Here is a 16,047-nt window from a genome sequence, read left to right as displayed (position 1 = left end):
CCTGTGCACTGTCACGGTGAGTTTTTGAGACACAACTGTTTCAAAGTTTGTTTAAACCTCTACATCTGAACAGAATGCAGCAAAAACCAGGGGATTACTGGGCTCTGTGGATAACAATGGTCAAATAACCCGAATGATTTGACATCTCCTGCGATGTGAAAGGTGTATTGATCGAACCAAGGACTTGTTTGTTCCTCTAATTGCACCCTGCTACATCAGCCGTGCAGATGGGTAGACTGAATGCCAACTGCCACTATTTGCATTTGAAATATTTACCAAATAATTAGTCATGCAGCCCAGACACTGGGTAGAGGAAATACGGGACGGGGCGGAGTTTAATGTCGTCAATGAAACAGAGGGCTTGTTTGCCAGGCTAATGCAGCAATAATTTTACGGCAGGACGTGGGTCTAAGACCTTCGTAGCGTATATTTTACATAGTAAAGGTGGAGTTTAAATGCAGACACTGAGGCAACTGTGCAAAGGAAACATATAGAGTTATCCTCTGTGTGCTAAAAATATAAATGTTGACAATGTGAATCACGTACCTCAGCTTTGCGCATGTTTTCTTTGGTGTCTTCTATCTTCAACTCCAGATCTAGTCTCCCTTGCTCTGTGGGGGGCAAGCCATGGCTCTCACACTCCTCCAGACACTGAAAAACAACACACACAAACACATCACCTGATTAGAAATAGTATATGTGTGCTTTTTAAACATGCATATGTGAGGAGCATGCGTGTGTCCATCTTACTCTCTTGTAATGTATGATATTCTTGTGTTCTCTGGCCACTCTGGTTGCCCATCTCCTGGCCTCTTTGTTCAGACTGTGCTCCTCCGTCGTCCCAGTCTCCGACTCCAGCTGACGACTCTAATATAGAGAAACACACACATACATGCATACCAGACAGGCATGGGTAAACATGTACCCAGCCCCAGAAACACACACACACACACACACACACACACACACACACACACACACGCACACAGTGCTCACATAAGTACACCGTCGGTGTTGACGGCACAAGGTGTGTGATGTGCAGAAGCTGTTAATTGAGCTAAAGAAAGTGTGAGAGAAAGATTGTTTCCTTCTCACATAACGAATACTGCGTGTGTCGCAAAGCTCTATTGTTATCCTCTTGCAACAAAATAGCTGTTATTAAAACCACATGTGAAAGAGCACGAGTGTGTGTGTGTGTGTGTGTGTGTGTGTTTGTCAGTGCTACGAAGTGAGCAAGCAGGAGGTGCATGGCAACGGGCCTATTTAAATGGGATTTCTTTTCAACATTAATTGTAACCATGTGGCAATTTTTCTTCAGAGACTAATATATTAAATATGTCTTTAAGTTCATAGTTTATACACGTAGTCACTAATCCACCACTTACCAATGACAGAACCAGAATACACTTTATCTTAAGACATTATTCTCACTATGAGTGATGGGATCCATCGTGAACGCACATTTCTTTTTGCCAAAGTTTTGCATATTTCACATGGTAGATGTCTGCATTTCTTTCTTCCTCTGTGCTTTTCGCACTGGTTTGAAAAGGGCGGGGCTTAGTTGGAAAAAGGTAATGTCAGTCACCAATAAAGCCAGTTGATGTTGTTTTGTCACAGCCAATCCAATGCTCATCAAACCTAGCCCACACAGTCTTGATGAGTCCTGATGTTAATAGCACCTGCATGCACTGAACAGCCACTGCATTTAAAATATATACCAAATAATTAGCCATTCAAACACGGAAAGGAAATATTACTCAGCAGATGCAGACTGTGAGAATAATTGGCCGTGTGTTAAATTTTGCAAGAGCACCATCGCTGCATCCTGAGCTTAGCGCCACCCAAGACAATTGTGATTGTGGTTTAAAGAAAAAGCCAGAGGTTTTTTTCTCCCATAGCAGATAATCCAGATCATTCGCCAGCACTTAGAAGATAGGTCTAGTTAACAGGGTTGAGGGTTAGATTCTTAATAAATAACACTTTAAAAAGTTTTCTTTATTTATATAGTAATGAATATTTGATGATATAGGGATAGGTTACTTTCAACACTGTTTTGTGGAAATAACAAGTGTTCCTTATATAGTGTCTGCAAGTTTTGTGACATATGTCAGTAGCGTATAATGTTTCAAAAAATTAACAATTGTTACTTCCAACAAAAACAAACTAAGCCTCAGGATGTACATACAGTCAGTGTCACCTGAGAGGCTGGGATTCCTGTAATCTGATAATAAAAGTGTGTTAGCCAGACTATGGTACAGGAAATTGTAATTGCAAGTTTCCATGCACATCATATCTATTAATTATGTGCTGCTTCAGTAACAAGAGGGCATAAATCAGGCTAAGTATAGGTGCGAAACAAAGAGTATTACACAGGAGATTTACAGCTTAATTATATTCAAGCAAAGGGAGGGAGTTATGGCAGGGAGGCAGGAAACTAGATCTGAACAGTGGCTCTAAACTGACATATTGCCTTGATAGCTTATTGGTATAATACACTTCTGTACACTTTGTGGGGGAAATGAGAAACACTTTGCATCTTCTCCTAGCATGTGACCTTCAAGCTGATGTTGTTTGTTCAGATTCCTCCTTCTGTATTTCTTTATGTTTGAAGCATTTGCATACTGGTAGGCCACTAACAGGTCTGGGAGCACCTTAAAATGTTCTGCTGGTCAATGTGAAACAGCTAACATCGGGCATTAAGTGACACAGTGCAGTACAATAGAAAATAATTAATTTCTACATTTTCAATTAGCTTGATGTAGTGGGGACTTATGAGAATCAGAATGCATTCTAAATGTGTTAATGTGCCAATGTTGAATATGAATTTATGAGATCAAGGTCAGAGTGATAAACCATTAGCAACCACTGTAAATGTAATAACAGACCAGATTATGGCCAGTCAGCGTGCCAGCTAAAGGAGATGTGAAGTACAGCACAGTACATTTAAAATGATGTGATCATACTGTACTTCAATAACAACCTCCACGCTCATAATAACAGTCATTTAGATGACTGTAGAGAACAACTGTGTTATTCTGAAACCACAAGGATGAAAGGGTGAGAATGAACAAGTGTAAAAGTGTATGTGTCTGTGTGATTGGGAATTACTGCGTATGCTGGTAGGAAAGTTTGTTGAACCCTGGGTTCGGAACCATGATAGGTATTTACTATCATATTACTGTAAGGTAATATATAAAATGCCAAAAAAAAGCTGCAACTGCATCATTTAATCAGTCATAGGCCCCTATTGTTTTTTTAAAGGATCTCTCTCTCACATTAAAAAGGTGTTTAAAGTATATTTCTTAGTTTTAATATTATTATTATTATTATTATTATTATTATTATTATTATTATTATTATTAACATTCAGAGTCCATTTTCTGGTCTTTCTGTCTGCAATGACCATATAATGAACCCATAACAAACTGTAAATGCGAAAATAAAAATCTACTTCCTTGCGATAACTTTTACGGTAATAAAGGAGAAACATCCATCCTTAAATATTTCACATGCACATGCTCATAGTCACCTGTGTAAAAGGTATTTGTGTTGATGCTGGCTTGACAGGCTCTAATGACTACACTACTTTCTGTTTAGGAAGAGGGATGGGCCCACGCTGCTGGCCAGGAAAGACAGTTGGGATGTAAAGGTCATGTATAGTAACCATAGTGTCATAAGTATGCATGACCCTATTAACACCTCTGGGTTTTTCACCAGTTTTCAACATACGATATAATCTATTAATCTAATTCAGATTTATTTACAATGTGTTTGTCAGAAAGATCATGAAGTGTTCTAGATGCAAAGCAGTGATTCATATATTGCCAGTGTCATGCAACATGTCATTCATAGTGCCAAGTGTTAGAGTGAAACTGCATTATTCAAATATTTACTACGGCTTTGTTAGGCACTACATGAGTGTTCAAGTCAATGTCACCAGAACAGATAGATAAATAGAGAGACATAAATGGAGTAGATGATCCATGGTTTGTGTCAGGAATGAAGATGAAGAATGCTAACAACAGTTAAGACTACCTGTGCCAGGGTCATTCTCATGGCACTGACGGGCGACGGCTCAATGTCCACCAACTGCGGCACCGAGCTCAGAGTCTGGCACACACACATACATACAGGCAAGCGTCCGCGCACCCACACACACCCAAGAGCAGCAGTGCAAGCACACAGACACACAAATACAAGGAGGGGTTAATGGAAAAAAAGGTTAGGGAAAAATGTTAGCAGGATTAGGAAGACACAGGGAAGGAATAGCACATTGTTGTTTATAGAGAAATGTTACCAGGTTATGTTATAAAGGACAAGATCAGAGAGGGAGAGAAAATGTGGCTGAACACAGTGAGAGAGTGTGAAAGAGGGAAAGATGCTGAGAAACAAGAGAGCTCAAAATGACTCAGACACAAGAGAAAAGGATAGCTATAGAGGAATCAGGACCAATGTCCACTGGAAGACTTCTCTTTTTTAGCAAGCAATTGTTAACAAGTTCCCACAGGATCATTCCCACTGCTGCAGTTTGATCACAAAGACTTGAGATCGATTTACGACAATTTGAAATATTACTTCAAAGTTATGTAACTTATGTAAGTGACAAAAAGAAACTAGGACTACAAAGAAAAGCTCCCAGTGGACACATAACATTTGGCGTTAAAATGATTAATATTAAAACACAGAGCAGATTCATGCTTCTGCCGTGCTGTCAAACACTAGTTAACTCGACAACTCCATCCTGAATTGTTAACGTAAAGAAATCTCCAAAGGCTGGAAACAAAAGAACAAATAATATCTCTCGAGAATAAGAATGATCAGAGTGTTGGCTCTCTGATTTCCAGCTCTCAGCCCCAGATGTATTAATGGGATTATCTTAAATCACAAGAATATAAAAAGTTACATGAATTCTGATCCAGTGATCAAGTGATTGAGATGAGCTTAGGACTTTGGCCACAGATGTAAAATACAATATTGGAGGCGACAGAAAAATGTAGGAGGAGGGAAAATACCTGTGTGTGTGTGTGTGTGTGTGTGTGTGTGTGTGTGTGTGTGTGTGTGTGTGTGTGTGTGTGTGTGTGTTTGAAAGTAAGAGGAATGAAGCGTGTAAAACAGGTTCATATACAAACTATAAAGGTTCAACAACCTATGTGTGTCTCACCGTGTCACATTCGCTGGGTTGGAACTGGAAGTCGTGTGCTTTGTGAAACACTGGGTTCTCCTGCATGAACAACTGCTGGTTGTACTCTTGTATTACCTGAGAGAAAGACAGAGGGAGACAGTTATTACAGTGTATTTGCACGCAAGTTTCTTGCTGTGAAAACTTGTCGATTTTGGAATCTATTGTGAGTGAATCCACGCTGACCGCAGCCTCCATTCCTCCGTGATAGAGCAAACTACAGACCTTTTACAGCCACCTTTCAAGCCTACATTGGGTGAGTATTTCATATTTATACCTAGATTTTGTGTTTGATATTTTGCGTATCACTTTAAATGGCGTACATGTCAGGTCATGGAGCTTGTGAGTTGGGCTAGGAGCATTGTTAAGCCAAGTTCCTTTAGAGAAAACGTTCTCTGGGTAAGGATGAGCCCCAAAACCAGTTATATAACAGCTGCAGGTCATGCTGTATTGAGAGGCATTGAGCTCAGCTGTCCTGCCAGCTAGCCTGCACACACACACACACACACGCACACACACACACACACACACACACACACGCACACACACACACACACACTGTATTGATGAAAACCAATCACAGAGTGGTGTGTTGGTCCATCATTCTCCCTTTGAGAACTGTTCCAGTTTCATTTGGAAAACAAAACAAAAAAAACGCAAAACTCATTACAACAATTTAAAGCATTAGTTTTTATGTCATTCTTACTCTGCTTCATATTGTTTCTTATGTTCCTTGGAAAACCATTCCTACATTCCTCAGTTTGAAATAGTTTAAAATGCTGTGTGTGAACGATGCTTCCAAAAAGAAAGCACTTTGATTATGCTATAATGTCAAGAAGATGGATGAATATTTCCCACAATATCTGTTTTGAGACCAAAAAACACAGCAAGACCTAACTTACAAATGAGTACAGAAGGTCTGTGTCTCTCAACACATCTGACTCACCCTGGTGGATTTGTCCAACAGGAACTGGAAGGTGTTGTGTGTGGCTTGGGAGGCCTCTAGCTCGGTACGACTCAGCTCTACCAGGTAGTCTTTCACATGCTCATAGATCCTGCCATCCAAGGCCTAGAGGACAGAGAGAGAGAAGGACCAGGGGTTACAGTGAAGAATGGATTAATGCAATGTAATTACATAATCCTCAAGATAAACGTAGAGAGTACAAGGGAATCAGGAGGAGACACCAAGAAAGAGGATAGAGAGGTCAAAGAGTAGGTGAATAAAGCCAGTTACTACAAAAGCTTTAGCAATAATCATCTAACTTCCAGCAAACATTTAACCACAACTACTTGTGTTGTTTGTGCAACTGCTGTAGGCAGGTTTTGAACAGGAGAATGTGAGTTTCAACTGTGTTTCTCCTAGGATGAGCGAATTGTTATTCAAATGTATGTTGACATAGTCATAAATATGTTTTAGGAAAGCACAGAGCAGCCTCAAACAGCATGCCTGCTAATACATTTAGGGAGTGAGTTCCGTGAAAACAAGAAGCTTTTGTATTATTCATGTACAATTTAGTCAATTGTCCAATCTATGCAACTTAAACTGTGAGTGTCACAATAGTAGACAAGTCAGACATGTTGTTATATCTGTCCTTAAAAAGTGTTTTATTAAGGACCCGTAGTCTACCCACAGGTGTTTTCACTTGTGTAGCTTAATTAGACCTCTTCTCAAGACTATGTGGGCGTGTACAGACTGTGATTGATTGACAGTTTGTTCTGTGGCACTTGTTAGGACAACTTGCCTCGTTATCATTCTTATTAGTCCAGGTTTGTGACATCATGCTCCAACCAGCTTTAACCTAATCAAAGTGATGTTTAAGGGTGTTTAAATAAAGGTTACAATTTAATAAGTGTTACAACTTGATTAGTTACGCACACCTCGCCACGGGCCTGGCATTGCTGGAAATCAGGAAAGAAATTCTAGTCTAAATGTGGCATAAATTGTGTTAGCTTATGCTGTAGAACACATATGTTCGTGAATTAAAGAGACAAACAATGAGAGACAAGAGCAAAGTCAAAGAAAGGACAGAAACCGAGCAGATGTATTCATTGGACAGCTCTCATCATTAGAGGTGGATTCTGACGTGCCGATATAAAGACATTTTAATGGAGTATACAGTCCAAATGAACAGCCTTTCTATGGGGAGCTGGGGTAGTGCTGCCAAGCTGTAGGCCATGATGCCAAACAGACAGATCAGAGAGTGAGAGAGAGAGAGAGAGAGAGAGAGAGAGAGAGAGGCAAATGCAGAGGAGGGAGGGAGCGAGTGAGCATTTGAAAAGATATGAAAGAGCGAGAGAGACAGACGGACAGACAGACAGAATAAGTGTATGGGAGACGTGTGTGTGTGTGTGTGTGTGTGTGTGTGTGTGTGTGTGTGTGTGTGTGTGTGTGTGAGAGAGAGAGAGAGAGAGAGAGAGAGAGAGAGAGAGGCTAATGCAGAGGAGGTAAGAGGGAGCGAGTGAGCATTTGAAAAGGTATGAAAGAGCGAGAGAGACAGACAGAATAAGTGTATGGGAGACGTGTGTGTGTGAGAGAGAGAGAGAGAGAGAGAGAGAGAGAGAGAGAGAGAGAGAGAGAGAGAGAGAGAGAGAGAGAGAGAGAAGTGTTCTTTGGATAGTGTTCTCACAGCTGCAGGGGAAGGTGAAAGGGTTCAGATTCCAATTCAACAAAACACTGAGACCGCAGACACACACTTTCTCTCTCTGAAGACGCTCATACTCTCTTCTTGCCAAAGTACTTTTTAAAAGCACACACTCTCAGAAACTTGTAAAAAAAAGTAGCATTTGCACTTGCACACACACATACACACACACACACACACACACACACATACACACTCACACACTCACACACACACACACACACACACACACACACAGATAGTAATCAGCCTCTTGTGTGGCCATATGCGGGCTTTTCCCTCCTCCTGCATTTTTCTGTCGCCTCCAATATTATATTTTACAGACTTTACAGACAGACTTATAACACAATGGGAAATTGAGAAGGAAATTATGTCATTAAGGGTGTGTTGTTGGCTGACTTCTTTCTAAATGTTCCCTCATCACTCTGCTCATTTCCTACTCCCCCTTTCTTCTCTTCCTCCCCTCCTTCTTTCATCCATTTACGGTTGTGTTGAAATGGAGTGAGTCAGCTTCCAGAAAAAGCCCTGTTCCGAGGGCAGTGTGTGTGTGTCTGTGTGTGTGTGTGTGTGTGTGTGTGTGTGTGTGTGTGCATGTGCGTGTGCGTGTGTGTGTTTTGGGTTGAATGACTGCATCAGCCTGAACAATAAGTACAGCACAGTGGACCAGACAGGGCGGCAGAGGTGTAATTGTAAGTGTGTGTCTAGCAGGGGACTGTAAAGATGGCCAGATAGAGCATCGACTGCCAACAGCAGAGGGAGATGTGGAGCAGTCTGTTCCTCCACTGCCCTTTCACTACAACTGTCGCATTGACAAGGACAGTAGCTCTCAGTGTAAGATATATGTTATTGCTGCAGCCACAGTCACTATTTATGAAGTTCAGTTTTAAACAGGGCTTTCAATTACAAGTCTCCTCAGCACTCGTGTCTATCAAACCACCATGTGGTTTGATAGATGACAGAAAAGGTCTAGAGAGAGCTGACAAACTGTAAGGTTAGCAATGTTTTAACATATCTGAATAGTAAAAAAGTCCCTATTCCAAAATGTCCTCCCATGGCTATGTCTGATGAATAATGTTCATGGCAATGCAAAACAATACACTAACAGCACAAAGGATTTTGAAGGTTGAATATAAGTGCTGTTGAAAACGAAAAGAGAATCCAAAAAACATAGTACTGTGGTTGTGCAGTGCTGCTACACTTAGTATTTTTTTTCTGGGTTGTCTTGTGCTGTTTTGGTTATATATATATATATTGTATGGCTGCTATTATTACGTCTGCCATTGATGCAGTTTTCTGGGCTGTGATTGTCAACATATCTTAGAAAAGACTGTGAAAAGAACTTGTGCTTTCTTGTGATGCAAATTGATGTCCCACTGTTTGAAGTGTTGTTATCAGTGACTTTCAAGGTGAGGACCTGTAAACACCACAATAAAAAAAAAACCCTGCAGAGGATGGAGAGGGGATGAGCAGATTGCTTCCCCTCTAGCAATGTCCCTCATTGTCTTTGTGTGTTTGCATGCATGTATTTGTGCATATGCATATTTCCCTGCAGTCCTGTCCTTCTGTCGCAAGGAGTTACGGATCTATTATTCAGAATGACCTCACAGTATAGATGCTCGTACACGCCTTAGGCCGAGTATGTGAGCGTGAGGGAGAAGAAGAAACAAGGAGACGAGCATCTGAAGATAGAAATTAGACAAAATGGAAAAAGCAAAGAAAAAAAATCAGAAAGCAAACTCATGAAAGAGAAGAGAACATTACAGGTGCAAAGTCACCCAGCTGCTCTATTGTGTATGTCTTCTGTGATGACTTCTGACCCTCTCAGTGCTCCTGCTGCTGTGTTGTGTTGTTGCCCTTTCCTGCAGGTAGAGATAGGTGGAGCTAACTAGCTTGATGTCTTGCACCTGGGCTGGCTGGGCTTATGTTATTTAGTCTTGCTCCTCATCCACTCTCTCTCACCATCATCTTCGTTTGCCTCTTTGTTTTGTCTTCACAACACCACGCATACATTCAACATTACAACATACTACAGCTTCCTTCATCATGTTTTTGTTTCAAATACAATATTGTTTAAATTAATTTAAGTCCTGCGCTGTCTTTCTCTCTGTCTAGCTCCCTGAGCCTTGGCTGTGACACTCCCTGTGTGTCTGTGTGTGTGTTAACTGCCAAATCATTCATGTCTCAGACTCATGACTGTCAGGATAAAGAAAACATCCCACATGTGATGTCTATGTGTACATATAAGTGTGTGTCTGAGACTGGCGTGTTTTTAAAGGATGACATCACTGTCACTCAGCTGTTCAAGTTATTCACCACACGGTCAGTGCACAGGGCAGACTGTCATGTTGTGTGGAAATGTGTAAGTGTGTCCTGGATTTCTAGTCTTGTAACAACAATAGATACTTTAGTCTAATTTCGGCTTATGTTTTGATTCTCTGTGTTTGTCACGCAGTACCAAATGTTTCTACACACAAACAGCAGCTTGCTACCGCTGATGAAATAATTACGAGTGGTGACAGCAAATTAGCTTCTGTGTCAAAACTTATGACTTTAAGTTGCAGAACTTGTTTTAACATGATTATTTACAGCGATGAGGTCATAACTTAGATCAGTGGACCCCCCCAGAATACTCAGGTTGGTGTTTGCGACCCCCTGACCCCCCCCCCCCCCGATGCAAACACATTGATAGCTATTGTAGAATAGAGATAAAAATATATTCTACGGCAAATTATATCACTGGTATGTAATTTAAAAATCATTCCCCATTATAAAATATGTTATTTTATTTTTTATATGTTTTTTGTTTTTTTCTCTACAACGATCTGGCGACCCCCAGAAATTATCTTGCGACCCCCTTGGGAGGTCGAGACCCACAGGTTGAGAACCACTGACTTACTTACAAACAATAAAGTACATTAATAAAATCCTGATATCTACATCCTACAACCATATTAACACCAACACACATTTAGGTTCACAGTGATGCATGTCATATGAAGGTGTCAGATGTGGGTATGAGCTCAAAATAGCAGATTAATTGCACACAGAAAAAGAAAACACCACTGATTCACATCCATCCTTTGATGACCTTCTATCTACAACAAACAACGTCAAGGCTTCCTGAGAATTCCTCTGTCCTTAGTTCATTTCATTCAACATTGTTGAAAATATAGTTTGGTAAGAGCAAACATCAGGGTGGCTCATTTTGCTTCACACAGATTTGTCTTCACATAAGCCCCTTTCAAATCACAAATCCAGAGAACTCTAGGATTCTCTTTTAAGACTGGAAACTGTGAGATCATCACTTTTTCATGTATGATTTTATTTCCCTCCAACTACTTTCTGAAAGGGAGTGTGACTTTATGAACTCATAAAAGGAAGACATTTTATCCCAAATTGAGCCTTAATTCAAAGTAGCTTTCCCCTTTGAATTTGAGGAAACCATAAAATGTGTCCCCGTTCCTGGAAAATCCCTTTGGATATTATAAGCGTGTGTAGATTCTTAAGTCAGTACTTGTAGTAAAAGAAAAAGTCATTAGCATTACAAATTGAAATTTCAGCTGCCTAGAAATGTAATGTTTTTACTAAAAGGTCCACATTCATGGCAAGGAATTGGATTCTCTTTCACACCACTCAAGCCGTTTACTTTATATCCATCTTTATGTAAATACCTGTATGCAGTGCAGTAGATCTGTATGGTAATAGCGGTCATGGTGAGCGTTGGCAGCAGCTAGCGTTAGCAAGTAGTCGTTCCTGGCGTGTGTCGCCTTGGAGTTACAGTCACTTCTCTTGGCTTTCAACTGAAATGAAAGAGAGACATAAGATATTGCATTACCTCATTTACAGTAACAGGCTTTGAGTAAATTAGCTTCTTTTTAGGTTCTAGGCTCATTAGAGAAATTGTTTTTGTATGATGGTTTCAAAGAGTCTGCGTGTGACGGTGTTGTGTTTGTGTCTCGTGTGTGTGAGTCCTCTTACCTTTACACTTGCTTTCTGTAAACTAATTCTTGACTGAAAAAGACCCAGTTTAGACCTAACACAGAGAAAACAAAGAAGTTCATCTCAAGGTATATATGAACAATCATACATTTAATTTAACACACATTAACAACAAAGTCAATTGGAAAGGAGAAAAGGATCCAGGCACTTCTCCCATAACATAACTCTGATCTTTAACCTCTGCTTCAGAGCAGGCATCATATACTGACCCTGAACAGGCCGACAGCAATAAATCTCAGCCTGATCCAGCCATGGTGATTTATATTGATGGTGACATCAGAAAGACCTGTCTCATAAAATGACAGAGTGAGCGTGTGTGTGGTCTGCTTTTCCATTCTAGTGTGCTTATGTGCATGAAAACAGGCTGTGTGTATTCTATTAACTTCCACACATACAGATGCAAAGCGAGTGTGTAATGACATCTGTTGTGTGCCTTTATGTGTGAGTATACGTGTGGTGTGTTTCTACTTATGTCACCCTGCTTTATGCAGCCACATGTGTGTTGTGTCTCTGTATTCACACCAACTTCTTCCTGTGTGTTCCTTGTGCCCGACAATGACTAATGTCTCACGATTTTTCTCTACTGAAATACACACACATACACTCAGATAGCAGCAATGCAGAAGTTTTTGTGGCTGTGTCTTTTTACTGAGTGATAGAGAACAGAAAAGAGTTGACTGGCCAATCGATGTGGTCACTTAACCGGAGCCGAGAATGCAATGAAGTGAAAATGTCACCATAGCTACTGCTACCTAGGGCTGGCAGGAAAACAACACTCATCAGCACTGGATCCAAATTCTGTACTAATTGTATTTATAGTAGAAACTCAAGTTCTGTACTACTCAGTGGGATATTTAGTGAGAAAGGTTTACAGGTTTACTTTATTGCTTGAATTCACACCAACTGCATCCACCAATGTTGTCGAACTTCTATTCCGTATTTACGCTCTGGTTCCTCTTTATCTGAATTGTCTTTGTCTGACTGTATACCTTTGTAATTGATTGCTACTTTCAGCCTTCATGAAGATATTTCTTTCTCTATCTCACGCGCGCACACGCACACACACACACACACTCTCTCTCTCTCTCTCTGTCTGTCTGTGAGGTTAACCAACTTTGTTTTCTTGATAGTATTCTTTCTGACAATGGAGACCATCTGTTTAGTTTTTTCCTCTCATCCTTACCAACACACACACACGCTCACACACGCACAGCGCTGTGTTGAGCTTACTTGGCCTCTATGTCAGCCTTCTCTCGTACAGCATGGGCAACCTGCTCACAGTCGTAGTATTTTTTCTTGGCTTTGGCCAATTCTTTCACCGACTCCTGCAGCTCTGCTTGAATGCCACTCAACTGATCTATGGTCTGCGAAGGAAAAAAGGAAAACAGGTTGTTAGAGAAAGATCAGACCAACATGAGTCACAGTAACTTAGTGTGAGTACATAGACGAGAAGGAGAGAGGGATAGAGAATAAAGATTGCTTCAAAAAACCATGACTAACTCCCACTGTCCACACGTCTGCTCACCTTTTTGAGTTGCTGCTCTTTGTAGAGTCTAACAGTCTTAGCGGGCTCTGATACTTGACCTTTGTAGTTGTCACACACGTTGAGCCTGGACTGGCTAACCTGCACCGTTCCTTCCAAGTACGACCTCCACACTGCATACACGTTCCTAGTTGGAGAGAAAAAGCACACAAACATGCTGGATGGTTGCTGTTGTACAGCTTAAACTCCCCGGATCTATTATACATAATCATAAAGTTCTCCTGCAGTGTCGTAGAATTTTTTAATTCCCAACACCACCGTAGGCCAGAGAAACTGTATGTGCATGCACTTGGAAAGGGGAAACGATTTGTGTAGAAATATTGCAGTAGTTATCAGATCCAGTTAAACTGTGAAAGAAATAAACTGGTTTTCACAATCTTTCAGTGCCACTGTTTCAGTAAATAATGACTCATAAATGTGCTGTAGACCATGTTATGATTTTCCTAGAATTATGGTGCAATTCAGAAGAGCACCTATTTGGCTTCCATCCGGGTGGTGCAGCTGTAGGTGCAAGCCATTTAGAACGGCAGCCAGATTTGTTTTTAGCTGTGCTTTATGGGGAAAATATGGCATACTTGCGCGCATACACACACACACACACACACACACACACACACACACACACACACACACACACACACACACACACACACACACACACACACACACACACACACACCTACCTGTAGTCTGTTCTCTGGTCATCAGGGTTGATTCCAGGCCAGTCTCTCTTTAGGTACTGGCTTGCTAACTTCTGCAGAGCCTGAAAGCACAAGTGTAAAGATGCGGCAGTGAGAAAATTAAAAGCAAAGTATCGCCTGTTTTGCTCAGTAAACAATAACACTGTAAACTGTATCAGCTCTGCGTCGGCAACAACGACTCCTCAGTCAGCTCCTGTGAGTTTGAGCAGAAACCCAGAGGGCTGCAAGAAAGGGTAACCTACATCTTCTGGACTGGGTCACTGTGTCAGTAGTGACAACTCACAGACACTGGAGTGGATTCGTGTGTGTGAGTGTGTGTGTGTGTGTGTGTGTGTGTGTGTGTGTGTGTGTGTGTGTGTAGGGTTGGGTGGCGACAGCAAATCTTCATTAATAAAACAGTTGTTAACAAACCAGAATAGGAAATACAACAACCCAATCAGGACAAACGGAGCTTAGGGACACACTGATTCATTCCCTTTTTATCTATTCCATCCCTCTTCCATATACATTTGCATGTAAATCTCTTTTCTCTGTTTTGTTTTCAAATCTGTCTCCTAGGCATGAACTCTTTGCTTATGTCTCTCTTCATCATCTTCTTTCAATCTCTCTCTCTCTCTCTCTCTCTCTCTCTCTCTCTCTCTCTCTCTCTCTCTCTCTCTCTTTCTCTCTTTTCTCTCTTTTCTCTCTCCCTATTTCTCTCTCTATACATATTTCATTGAATCACCTTCTATCCATATCTTGCCCTTTTTACCTTTCACAGATGGTGAATGAGGCTATCAAAAAAACATCTACCAGTTCTTCCTCTTGTTCCCTGGTCCTGAAATGCAGCTCCCTCCAGCTGACACACAAGCTTGTGTCCTGGGGGAGTCAGTGGCCCAGTGACCTCTGGCACCCACCAGCTAAATTCTCTAGAGAAGGGAAGAGCCAGAAAAGAGTCAGTACGTAATCTAAGAACAACTCCTCATTACCTCAGCAGCATTCCTGTCTGAGTCAATTGGCAGCCAGTGGAGTAAATATTTTGTAATAGTTTAAATTAACAGATACACACACACACACTCACAAAGAAAATCCATGGCACAGAAACAGCCCTTTGAGGTAACACATTTGCGTCAAAGGATGGTCAACCTCTCACACACTCTTGGGATGGGTGGAGTGGGTGTGTATGGTTTTGAAGAAAGACTGTGTGAGTGTGTTTGTTAGGGAAAACGAGGGGGAGAGAGAGAGTGTGTATAGAAGGACTGGACAGGCACACAACATAAAACATTCCTAGGATTTAATTGCCTTCCTTCTGTAAACAGGGATCATTTGTATGTAAAATATACATGTGTGTGTGTGTGTGTGTGTGTGTGTGTGTGTGTGTGTGTGTGTGTGTGTGTGTGTGTGTGTGTGTGTGTGTGTGTGTGTGTGTTTTTCAGGGGGGGGTTACGTGAGGACAGTGACAGCTGAGACAGCCACTGACTGTGAGCTGGCTCGCTGACAAGAGGACTGATTTGACAGCTTGCCTTCCACACCACACTGCTCCATATCAATTTATCCATAATACAATGATAACCAGATACTTTCTCTTGAAGTATCTCGCCCTCGTTAGTGGCCTCCAGTGGACACTATGAGCACGGCCTTCAGCCAGTTGATTGTTGTCATTCATCAAAGGATCATTTCACATGTGTTCAAGAAAAGCTTACATGAAACAAGGCTCACATGCATTATCAATTTATATCCATAAGAATCTATCAAGTAGGGCCGTCCTCGACTCAGGAAATTCTTAGTCGACTAACACTGACACAATATGTCAACTAATCGATTAGTCCATATAATCGACAGATCTGTAAAGTAGAGTTTGAGTAGACTTTCTCCATAAAGAATCATGCAAAAGTGCCACTTTGAGTGAAATATAAGAATGATGAATAAGATCAATGCCGTTTTCATACTCTTAATGGAGCCTACTTGATAACTATTTCTGTGCAGTACATTTCTGATACTAGT

General features: G+C 41.1%; 1 protein-coding gene across 5 annotated transcripts in view; it reads right to left on the bottom strand.

Moving 5' to 3' along the window:
- The window catches only part of fchsd2 (FCH and double SH3 domains 2), a 56,594-nt gene that overhangs the window by 17,453 nt on the left and 23,094 nt on the right, over window positions 1-16,047 (bottom strand). For 4 of the 5 annotated variants that reach the window (XM_029446168.1, XM_029446166.1, XM_029446164.1 and 1 more), the window contains 10 exons: window positions 14,047-14,126; window positions 13,346-13,490; window positions 13,051-13,184; window positions 11,800-11,854; window positions 11,493-11,621; window positions 6,126-6,248; window positions 5,162-5,257; window positions 4,036-4,110; window positions 751-867; window positions 547-651 (listed from right to left, as the gene is read on the bottom strand). In XM_029446168.1, the coding sequence (XP_029302028.1) occupies window positions 547-651; window positions 751-867; window positions 4,036-4,110; window positions 5,162-5,257; window positions 6,126-6,248; window positions 11,493-11,621; window positions 11,800-11,854; window positions 13,051-13,184; window positions 13,346-13,490; window positions 14,047-14,126 (1,059 nt within the window). The remainder of the gene's footprint in view (window positions 1-546; window positions 652-750; window positions 868-4,035; window positions 4,111-5,161; window positions 5,258-6,125; window positions 6,249-11,492; window positions 11,622-11,799; window positions 11,855-13,050; window positions 13,185-13,345; window positions 13,491-14,046; window positions 14,127-16,047) is intronic. The other variant, XM_029446167.1, reaches the window with a different exon arrangement.

This window comes from Cottoperca gobio, chromosome 13 (assembly GCF_900634415.1).
Source record: "Cottoperca gobio chromosome 13, fCotGob3.1, whole genome shotgun sequence".
Lineage (NCBI taxonomy): Eukaryota > Metazoa > Chordata > Actinopteri > Perciformes > Bovichtidae > Cottoperca > Cottoperca gobio.
The sequence above is the reverse complement of the archived record's forward strand: the minus strand, read 5'-3'. Positions and strand labels throughout refer to the sequence as shown.